The sequence below is a fragment of the Fringilla coelebs genome (genome assembly GCF_963513975.1).
Source record: "Fringilla coelebs genome assembly, chromosome: 1".
In the NCBI taxonomy this organism is placed as follows: domain Eukaryota; kingdom Metazoa; phylum Chordata; class Aves; order Passeriformes; family Fringillidae; genus Fringilla; species Fringilla coelebs.
In genome coordinates this window covers 49,983,865-49,995,562 of record NC_140028.1, presented here as the reverse complement: position 1 = coordinate 49,995,562, position 11,698 = coordinate 49,983,865, and the positions used below count along the sequence as shown (strand labels likewise).

Genomic DNA, 11,698 nt, shown 5'->3' with positions numbered 1-11,698 from the left:
GCTTTAATGACAGCTCCTTAATAATGCTTTATTAAATATCCACACAATGACACTACCATAGCTGGAGCAACGTACTATAATAAAAGTCTTTAGAACAGCTGATATATTTGCTGTTAAAAAGCAAGCAACTTACCTTTCTTTTCCCATTGTGACCAACTGAAGAATGAACCATTCACCAATGGTGACTGCAAATCTCTTTAAAGGATTAGCTGAAATGGAGTTCAGGATAGCAATATAATGCTAACTTAATCAAATATGCACCTACTCTGGAGGCTTCAGCAGAAAACTTCCAGTAATTACACTGCTACAGTCACACAATATCTCAATGGACATTTGGAATGCATGTTTTTCATCCAGGCTACTGCTGTAGCAGTAACATAGCAACACCCTGCAGTGATTCCCCACCTCCCTTTTGCTCCCTGGGCATCATCCCTTCCTCCTTCCCTCTCACTGCTCTTTCCCTGAACTGCAGCTCTGGCTGACAAGGGGACTTTGGCCCTGGAGGAGGCAGAGAAAGTCCCATGGCTAGAGAAGTACTGGTGATACTGGGATTGTAGAGATGTAGAGTCAGGGCCATGATACTGATGGTGGGGCTGTAACATCACAAGTGTGGTTTGGCAGAAAGGACTTGTCATCCAACCACCTCCCTGGGTTACATGGGGTGTCCATCCCCACTCACCCGACAGGCAGTCCCTGCATCCCTGGGTGCTAGCTGAAAAGCAGGCTCAGACCAAAACCACAACCACTTTCTCCCAGTTGCCTGCATGGATTCCCACCAACCCCTCATCAAATCAGTGAGGACAACACACAGTGCCCAGCATGGCTGAGGTCCCTGCTCTGCTCTGTTGCAGAGTGGATAAAGGAAAAAAAATTGACACTTACCTTCAGAGCTCCAATTTGTGGTCATGACCAAATCAGCTGCCCTCAACAGCTTTGCAAAGCAGTGACTTGCACTGTAGTAACTTGCCATCACTCTGCTGGAAAATCCTCAAAGTTCCCTGGTGAAATTTCCTGAAATCTCTGATAGCTATTGCACAACGCTGGAAACCATCCTTAATTTTCTGTTTGCCTCTTCCAGCAGGGAGATACATCACATGATGCTAATAGTGCCTACACTGGCTACCAAAGGCAAGAGATGAATTCCAACAGGAACACATATTTCTCCAGGAATATGTACTTAATCCAATTCTGGATTAAATTTCTGCAGGAATACATATTTAATCCAATAAGATTCAAGGTTATGCACAGGCTGGAGGCTGAAGCTAGGCAGATGTCAGAATTAAAATAATTGCATTTAAAAGAAGTACTATCAAGTAACTTGGTGTGGTGGGACAAATTATTACATTGCAAACCCTTCATGATGGCTACCTGATTCAAGTCTTGATGTCTAAATTTAGGGAGAAAAAAATAGAAAAAAGAGCTGAGGTAGGGCTAGCTTAGTTTCTTGATGGTGCTACATGTTATACTGAATATATTTATTTTCTTTAAGAACAGGATAATTTGATGTTTAACCTGTCTTTAAAGCATGAAGTTCTGGAAAACCTTCAACCAAAAATTACACTGCTTTATTTCTCCTTAATTTGGTGAAATTTCATTTTATTAGAACTGTCACAGAGATGTGCACCAGTGATCAGCATTCTAAAACTTCTAGCAGGAGACCACCATGTCTTTTTAAGTTTAAAGTCCTTTTTCAGAAAAGGAGTATGTATATAAAATGCATGTTGCTGAGAGTACAGATCAGTACTCTCAGATTTGGTGTCAACATTCCCTTCGAGGCAGAAATTCTTTGAGGCAGATGTGAACCCACATGACCACACCCATGAACACTGTCTCCTATGTTATTCACAGGGCTTCAACTAATTATTATACTTTTCAAATTTAGCTTCCTACTCCTACCCTATCTTTTTCTTTCAATCAAGTCTGTTTCCAGCTGCTTGCTCTGACCCTGGCTGAAATTCTGTCTTTAATCATACCTGATCCTTTTCTGCCCTGTTCATCACTAAAATCTTTGCAATGCAGATCTTTAAAGTGACCTTTGACTATCTTCCTCAAGACAGCTTGGGATGCTTTTTAAATTAAGCATCTCATTTCATAATACAATCTATTCAACACAAGTGATTGTACTGTCAGTGCTTTGTACTGAAGCAGTTTTATTGCAAAGATCTTTTATTGTCATAAATAAAAAAGAATATATTTAAAACCTTTTTTTTCACACACGAACATAAAAACTCTGAAAGCTTTTAGAAATGAAAATTAACTATACAAAAATTGGGCTATCAATGTTAAATACTTACACTTTTGTTCCTACTAACTGAAATACATTTGTATCTTCTATCAGTATAAAAATCTTCAGAGTAATGGTAATACCACATAAGTATTTCCTTTACTGAATGTATTCACATTTTCAATACACAGCTTTCCCCAGCAAGTCTGATCAGTCTACGCCTTTCTTTTCCGTGGAGTTCCATTAAGTTCTGAAGGGGCCATCTGCAGCACTTGCTGTTGCTGCTGCTTTGCAGGAGAGGAGATCCATTCTTCTGAGCTAAACAAGACATAGCACAGTGGCTTATAAACAAAGCTTTTCTTTTATATACATACATACATACACACACACACACACATATATATAATATATATATATAGCATAGAGCTCCCACAAGTATAAACAATATAAACCCCATATTTGTACACAGCTTTTTATTACTGTATTTATTTCGTTAAAATGAAGAATAACAACAGACTAATATCAGTTTAACTACACAACCACTTTAGTTCTATATGTAGATAAAAATTAAAATAGTAAAATGTATAAAAAATAAGGAGACATAGCAATATAGTGAACACTTGTTCTGAGATTCACAGAACACTACTGGGCAAGATTTAAATAATCTCAGAAAAATTACCGTAGTTCAGCAAAGACAATGATGTAGTCATGAGGAGAGACATGAGAAATGGCAAAGACAGTTTCATGTCACTTTAAAGATACAGCTAGACAGATCTCCCAAACATATGTGTGTGTGTGTGTGTGCGTGCTCAAGCGCTCATCAGCACAGAAGGAATGGGAGCAGATATATGGGTAAAACACTTTACCACCAGTTCACCTCAGACAGTTACATAGAAAAAAATAGTGTAAGAATGATTCTATTACATAAAAATAATTATTTCTGTGTTCCTCTATCCAGTATTTGACAGCAGACCTTAAAAGAGTTTACAGATCAAGCCATCTTAAATAGTTTTGGGTGTAACAGTGTGGAATATACCAGAAAATATGGGGAATGCAATGCACAAAGATAAGGATCACTTCATAAAGAGAAACAGAATTAGAATTAGCAAGCAAATCTTTATATGAGATTTAACTTTTAAATGAGGCAGAAACTTTTAGAAGAAATTAAAAATTATCTTGAAAATCAGCTTTATGCAAACTCTATTAATTGTTGCTTATTAAATACAAATATGAATTTAAAAATATGCAGAATAAACTAGTTTTTGTTTTGAATTCAGATTATGGGCAAATAATGACTAGACTCAGAAAATACTTACCTATACAATTTCTTCACGGTGTCTCTTCTCATTCTTTTGGGAGGAATGGGGGTGTCCGATATATCGAACATTATAGGCTGAAGTAACGATTCAGCACCCTTATCTGATAAAGCAGGAGTCATACCTATGAAAAAGTTGCAAGAAAGAACCAATAACAGAAAAATTAAACTTGTTGGTTATAAACGGGCCTTATAACAATAGAGTTAAACCTTTGACACTATTGTTATAATTTAATGGTTACATTATACCTGAAACAGAGTTCAAAGATGACAGTTAAACTATTTATTTATAACTGTTGCAGAGTAAATATTTATTTTTCAAATATTATTTGATATTGACATTAAAAAAAAAATGTAACTCAGACAATCCTTGCAGACTTTGGGGTGTTTCTTTTTATAGCAAAATGTTTTGATTGTGTTTCCTTAGCAAAAGCAATTCAGCTCTTTACTACACAGTCATTTCAAAAAGCATGCCAATGTTCTGTAGCACAGGCCAAGCCACTCTAATAGTTATATAATCTCTTATTAGTGAGATCATAGTTTCATGTTGACAAGATACAGAATGACCACATTCTTATTATCTGAACACAATACAGGGCAGTGCTGCTCTAGGCAATATCCACAGCATCATACTACTACATACAGTTTTTCTATTCTTTCCTTAAAATGTGACATCTCTAAGCTGCTAATTAATGTTAACAATTTTAATTCATAGTTTGAACTTCTTAGTTTGTAAGAGCAGAATACATCTGGTTGCAGTTAACTGTTCTCTTCCTATAGCACACCAAAATTATAGTACAATAACCTACCCAATTTTTGTTTTACTAGCTTGAGGCTTTTCTCTTGTTCAGCAAGTTCCTGTTTTTTCTTTTGCATTTCTGGAGTGTTCAGTGACTGCAAATGTAATTCCAGGTCCTTATTCACATTATCAAATTTAATCACTGCTGCACGGTATTGCTGAAGAAGATCTAATTGAGAAATAAAACAATAAACCACAGAACAATAAGTAAATGACCATTTTGATTTAGAATGCTACCAATACAACCTAGGCAATGTGTAAATCCACAAGAAAACATGTACTTCAGAAACACTACTTAAAAAACCATCCAAACTTATAGTGGCTGTTCTTTAAATGACTGTAAATAAAAAAATCATATCCAATATTTTGACTCCTCTATTCTTTTTGAGTCTGTATCTTAGATGACAGTGAAGTACCTGCAAGCTCTGAAAATGATGTGGGAAACTGGTATTGCTGTACACATCTTGTTGCCTGTGTGCCCCAAGTGAAATTCTCTACCTCTGATGACATTAAGTGCTTGTAGCATGTTGTGTTTTCAGTGCTACAAAGCAGAAGCTTGTTTTACTGACTTGAATTGTATTCCACCTTGTGGACCAAGTGAACATTTACTGAGTTTCACTCTGTCCCACTTCTTTAAATATACGAGACAAAAAATTTTTCCACGTCCAGGCATTGAATAAATATGTCAAGTAATAAAGGAAGGGTTCAAGCATATTAACCTGGACTCATTCATTTTACTTTCAGGTGAGTATACGGTATCTTGCACAAAACTTAACTGAACACTAAATGACCTTAACTTTGTCATGGGGTGAAAACTCTCACACATAGAGCTGCTGCAGACTGACAAAAGTCTGCAGACTCTTAGTACAGCTTATTTTACAAGTACCTTGCCAGTGTAATAACAGATTAAGCAACTTTTATCCTACAAACTTTGAAAAAGAGCATGTCAGAACTAATGCTATGTGTAAAATTAAGTTCAAAACAAGCCCTGTGTAATGAGATGCTGTCCTATAAATGGAATTTTACTATGATTTTCCTTTAAATGTCTAGTACTTCTCTAAGTGAAATTAAAACATGCCCTTTTCTTCTACCACAATTGCTCCAGTACTAAACATAGAAAATTTCAATTTAATTAGTATTGGGTAATAATTGATTTCAACAATTGAAAACATGCTGATAGACAAAGTGTGCTAAACCCAGTGTATTTTAGTCTGTGATTGACATGCTTACTGTGTTTTCCCTAGGCATAATATATTTTTACTAAAATGCTGAGAAAAGATCTTTTTAGTCCTTATTTTTTTCCCCCTACTCAATTGGTCAGTGCTAAGTAGTTTGCTCATATATATGGCTACTTTAATAGGTATAGGTGTTCTCTCCCCACACCCCTCCATTGCACTGTCATGGATAAACTTCATGTCCTTTCTTTTTAAAATTAAGTATTGCAGAACAATCTTGTTTGTCAGTAAGACTTTTCAATGTTTTACTCATCAGTCAGGTCAGTTGTTACATGTTAGAAACTGCATCTTCTAACTTAATTTCTAATCTTTATTCTGAAATGAAGAATCCAAGCACATAAAGAAATGGAAGTGATCCCTTAAGAAATAGGGTAACTTAAGAGATATTCTCTCTTGAGAATATGAATTTTTCTACCACTGTTTCATAGAGCTCACTTGCACATAAGAAATTCTAAACTGATTATGGTGTTTCCAGAGTAGAAAGACCTAAAACTTGTTTCTCAGTGATGCCAGAATTCAATCAGCTCAAGCTCCTCATGCCAGCTATTTGAATGATTATTACTGCTTATGCTCCTTTGATAAGACTAAGAATAAAGGGAATTGTCTCATTATTATTTTTTATTTCAGGAAATGTAATAGCTATAAACTTTTATGAAAAGGCAAATTTATAATCAGAACACTGTGCAGCTCCTACTTCTTAAAATAATTGTATGCTAAATTGAAGTTTTCCTCTCTGTATTACATCAGAGAATAAAAAACATAGGACAAGCAATATAGTTTTGTAAGTTTTGTATGTTTGTGACTTCATTAACCCACCTATCTGTCCAGAGATAGTAGAGTAAAGTTTTGGCATTGGTGCTCCAAATACCATTCCTCTGAGTTTGTCCATTGGAGGAGCTTTATTCTGCAGGCCTCCAAATTTTCCATTGCTGCGAATCCTGTCTCCTTCCCTAGTCAGCAAGGTAGGGCAGTGTGTAATTTTTACAACCTGCACAGGTATAAAAATCAATATTAAATTACTAACTCCACAGAAAATCTAAGTGTTCAGCAATGCTGTTGTGAACCTTTGTATTTTTCAACTGCAATGCAACTTTGTCCCCTTATGAAAAAAATATTTTATGAAATTACATCATGACTTTGCTTTCAAGCAATAGAATGAATGTATTTAAATTAAGCATTATTGTCAATAATTATGAAAGACCAGTTTTTTTGGGTTTGTATTCTCACATTTTACCAGAGCTCTGAAGGCAGAATATAGATCTGTAACTGGGAAAAGCTGATTATCAACATATATTAGGAAGCAGTGGCAATCAGTACAGTTCTACATTTTTATGCTCAATCATTATTTTGATTCTAACAGACTCATAAGCTGAAAGAAAAAGTGCTCAGTATCAGAACTTCCTCAGAGATTCTTGCCTGCTAAAACATGTACCATTAAACCTAAATAGAATGGGTTTCAAAGACATCTAGTAAGCTTCTAGAATGCACATCAAGTTTTTAGTCAAGTGGACCTGAAATTTCACCATGTGCCTTAGACTCCTGTGTTTTATGACACAGAGTGACTAGGAAAGTACAGAAGAACCTGTGCTTAATACTAACACAGTAGAACTGAAGACGCTTATCGTTGGAAACATGGTACCATGTGCCATAGCAACATTCACATAATGGAATTTGTTGAATGGAGGTCATTTTGTCAGTGCCAATAACAGATTTCATTCACTGTTAAGTGCTTTGAGACCCACAGACAGTAAGCACACTTACAGCTAACACAGCATTAAACTAGGAAATTACTCCAAGTTTTTCATGTATTAAATATGTAATTCTGCAATATATCTGTATCATAAAATTTAAAGAAAAATTGAAACAAACCTCTTTTCTGTAGTGGTTGGCAGCATCCAAGTTATCTATAATGATAGTATCACCCAAGAGCATACCAAACACTGAAAAATATAAATTTTTGAACTATGAAATTTCTCTGGAGCAAAATAACTTGAGTTTTGAAAAGTCAATTCTGAGGCATCATTATTACATCTTTTAAGATAAGTGCAAGGGAAACAGCATATAAATAACTTTTGTTTCAACAGAATTCTCTTGAGGTTGAGATAGACATGCAATCTTCTGCTTTCATCAGTGATTTCATAAGGGAAAAAAATAGTACATTTAAGTGCCTTTTGGCATAATTGAGTGTATTTTTCAATAAAATACTTTCTTGATACTTTACATTGATCAAGACATATAATAAAACCTTAAGTTTCATGAAATTATATAAATTATATATTTTTAAAAATCTTCCTGGAATGTTGAATTTTGCTCTCAGTTTCTTAATATTTTTTTTCATATTCAATGGTTTGTCAAAGAAAAAAAAAACATTCACAGGCAAATGATCCAACTGAGTTAACTCTTAACTCTTCTGCTAATAAAAGTCTGTTCCATACAAAATCTAACAACATAGTCATGCACAAGACATGTCATGCAATGTGGTTTTTCAATTCCCCCAACAGGCATGAAGAAGAATTTATAGTTAAAAGTCTGTCAATATCTAACTTTCTGAAAATGCACAGGGTTAAAAATTGGTCTTTATTAACAGTAGAGAGGAATACTTCAATAGTGGGAAGTCATTAAACAAAATGCAAAACTTACTGAAGTAACTTACAGATGCCAACTCTCTATATAAAGGAGCAGATCTACCTCATTATAAAAAAAAAAAGTGTAGGAATAGGTAGGGATTGCTACATTGTTAGAAAGAGCAAGAAGACAACAGTTTCCTAAACTAAAATCTACATAAAAATGGAAAGATTTCTCACAACTATTAAGCTGTTTAAGCATAACATACACAGTCATGTACAGTTCAGTCTTCATGTACTTAAATCTATGCATTTCACATTCCTGAGAAGAACCAAACTAGAAACAAATCCTAACAAAAGGAGTAACTTCTGCAATATGAGATTATAAAATTAATCTTGTGATAGTCAGTACCTGCTCTAAAGAGCTTGAAGATAAGATAATGCTGCAAGAATTTAAAAAAGAAAAAAACTGCCACACATCTAAGTAGACAAAATGAAACTAAGATAACAAGCAGAAGAAAGTGGTCACGGTTGAAATTTCCACAACTTTTGTTTAAAAATAATTAATGCTAATGCCCTCCTATTTTTACCAACAGAACTCAGTAGGAATGTACTCTGGTATTTGCAAACATATCAGTGAAGATTATTGAAGGGATTATCATTTGTCATGTTTCTGTATTTCATTCTTTAAAAGAAATAAGTTATTAATTATTTCTTTCTTATCATTTACCTGTTTGACAATGCTCTATGTTATCTGGAAATGTTAACAGATCTCTGGCAAATACAGGATTTCCAATAGGTCTGAAGAAGGTTCTTCCATTTCTCAAGTGAGGTAAAGGTCTGTTTAAAGAAAGGGGACAACGAAGGAGAAGAAAAGAAAGCAATTAGTCTTTATTCTAGTCAGGAATCTCCAACTGAATGGAATTCATCTTAACACTTCCACATTAGATAAATGATTCCACCATTATCTGAAATGCCAGTTATATTAAAGATGTTTTAGTGAAATACTGATTTGTTATGAGACATTATTTCCAAGAAATTTATACGACTAATTTATGGACAAATTTTAATGCACTGTATTATGAAAACTGAGAATCTGAACATTATAAATGCATTTATACATCAGATCTTTTCTAAAGGGTATTCTTATTATATTAGTAGTCACCTTCACAGGCAAATGATTTTCAGGAGCAGAAATACTGTACTTTATTTTTCAGGCAACTGAAATAGCAAAATGAATTTCTATTACTACAGATGATTTTAGGAATGTATTATGAACCTGGATTTTTAAAAATTATAATCTGATTAGAAGCACTATAATTATTTAAAATAAATTCCTGCTCTAGAAAACATGTAGACACGAAGAAAAAAAAATCATCTTCTTTAATAGAAACACTTTATTATATAAAGAACATCACACAGCAGTTAAAGACGTAAAGCTGAGATTTCAGCTAACACTTCAAGTGGCATTACTGTTGCTATAATAATAAACCCAGAAATTTTATACTTCAAATCTTTAATTGAGATTTAACAATCAAATTAGGCAAGAAAAAAGAGTTGAAGCAGCATGTAATGCAAATGCAGAACTTTAATTGTTTTTTCTCTACCTGCTCCAATCTGGAAGTGTCTTCTTGTAAATAGAATCAAGGGGTAACACTTGTTGTCGACCTTGAGTTTCATCAAAGATAGAACGAGCAGCTTCCGTGGTCAGTGTGACTACACAGTCCATGTCACTTGCCAGGTGCCAAGAGATGACTTTTGCTGCTTCATTATCCTCAATTTGAGCTAAATGTGCAATCTGTGCCATAGAAGTTACAACAGTCAAAACAGAAACCAAGACGATGTCCCCTTTTCATAGTAATCACAATAATCCTGCAACTTCAGACAGACATTTAATTCCCCTGTTGATGGCTCTGTTAGGGGAGCTGGTCACCGGATAAGTTTTCATCACTACCACTTTGTGGAACGAACAGAACTCGTTAGAAGGCTCCCTGCAAAAAAAACTCACCTTGCCTAGAATATCCTGGTTGCCTTTTGGATAGTTTGGGAGGGTACAAGTTCTCCTTGGCTGCTTCATTACTCCTTCTTGTTCCAACATCTTTTTTTTCACAAGAGAATCCACGTACTGAATCTGAGAATGAAAATTTAAAATCAGCAAGCATGCACCATTGGACTGAGCAGCAGAAGTAGTTATCTATCATCAATTAACTTTCTAACAATAAACATTCAATAACCTGAAACAGACTTTTAATGTATAAGGGACCACCATGCACAATCCCAGAGAAGAGCAAAGGGAAAACTCACTGCAATTGTGACCAAACTTTCTAATTACTTTTTTTCCCTTTTTTTATTTTTTAAGGACTTCAAGGAGCATTTCACAAAGAACTATCAGTGCTTGATTAGAGACAAAAGTGAGGAAAGTTTAAAACATCAGGAAGACACAATCATGAATGCACAAAAAAAAAAAACATTTCAGAAGGTGACTTTGTCCAGGCTTGAAAAATTTAGCCAGCAGGGGGAACTTCAGTACTGTGACTGCAATTTAATTCTACTGATTTGTGATTAATGACTGTAACTTGGTCTTATTTGATCTAAAGATAATTGTTTGCATAGGTGTTTTCTTCCCCCAGATGTCAGTAGTTTGAAAACTTTTTAAAAGTTTCTTAAAACATAATTGTATCTTTAAGGGAAATTAGTAATGGGATACATTGCCCTGAATATTTTCGAACTTATTTTTACATGAACTGTGGCAGTAACATGCAATTCTCTGAATTCTCTTAAAAAAAGTGCTTTCCTACTTATGCCAGAATACATCCAATATATATTGCCAGCCCCCAAAAACCTACTGTAACATCTAGCAGTACCAGTGACACTGGTAACCTTAGCAGAAACATGATCAGCAGAAAACACAAGACCGGGATATAAAAGACAAGGTTTTTGTTAGCTCTTTAACAGTATTTTAAAAGATCCTTACACTAACATAATATAACGTAAAAAAAAATAAATCTTAAGTTTGAAAATGATTCACAAATTTTTCTACAGTTTAAATTTTCACTGTTTTGGTAACAGGTGTGATTCAGCAATATTAGCATTGACATATTATTGATATCAGTTTTAGACGTGTTAATGGGGTTTAGTAAGAATCAAGTCATACTCTGTTTGTCGGTGGTAATTCAATTTGATGCTTTTTCAGTTCATTCCTCAGGAGAGCTTCTCGTGTTTCAGCTTCTTTAACCTGACCTGAAACAAAATCAAAAGAGAGTGAGGAAGTGATAGGAAGCAATGGAACACTTAGAAAATTTCTTACAACTTTTCAGAATTATGCTAGGTGCAACTGACCCCATCTACTTAATTTCAGCACAGAATATAAGCATTTTTCCACAAAGATCTCACAATTTTGTCCAGTTTCTAAACAATTTCAGAAGATGCCACACCTTCAGCTTCAAGAAGCAAAGGGGCCTAGACCTTATATCAGTCTGAGAACATTAGCTGGTTTTAGTTTTCATCCTCAGTTATCATCATAAATGGTTCTCCAGCTGGTGAATTGGCAAGACAGAAGAG

The 11,698-nt window shown here is 34.6% G+C and overlaps 1 protein-coding gene across 1 annotated transcript in view; it reads right to left on the bottom strand.

Annotated features, from left to right (window-relative positions):
• Positions 1 to 2,220: 2,220 nt before the first annotated feature.
• SMCHD1 (structural maintenance of chromosomes flexible hinge domain containing 1) overlaps positions 2,221 to 11,698 on the bottom strand; it is a 68,475-nt gene continuing 58,997 nt past the window's right edge. The window contains exons 40-48 of the mRNA XM_084213308.1: positions 11,292 to 11,377; positions 10,146 to 10,268; positions 9,745 to 9,935; positions 8,868 to 8,977; positions 7,443 to 7,513; positions 6,390 to 6,561; positions 4,349 to 4,507; positions 3,541 to 3,664; positions 2,221 to 2,542 (exon numbers count right to left, since the gene is read on the bottom strand). Coding sequence (XP_084069434.1) covers positions 2,440 to 2,542; positions 3,541 to 3,664; positions 4,349 to 4,507; positions 6,390 to 6,561; positions 7,443 to 7,513; positions 8,868 to 8,977; positions 9,745 to 9,935; positions 10,146 to 10,268; positions 11,292 to 11,377 — 1,139 coding nt within the window. The 3' untranslated portion in view covers positions 2,221 to 2,439. The remainder of the gene's footprint in view (positions 2,543 to 3,540; positions 3,665 to 4,348; positions 4,508 to 6,389; positions 6,562 to 7,442; positions 7,514 to 8,867; positions 8,978 to 9,744; positions 9,936 to 10,145; positions 10,269 to 11,291; positions 11,378 to 11,698) is intronic.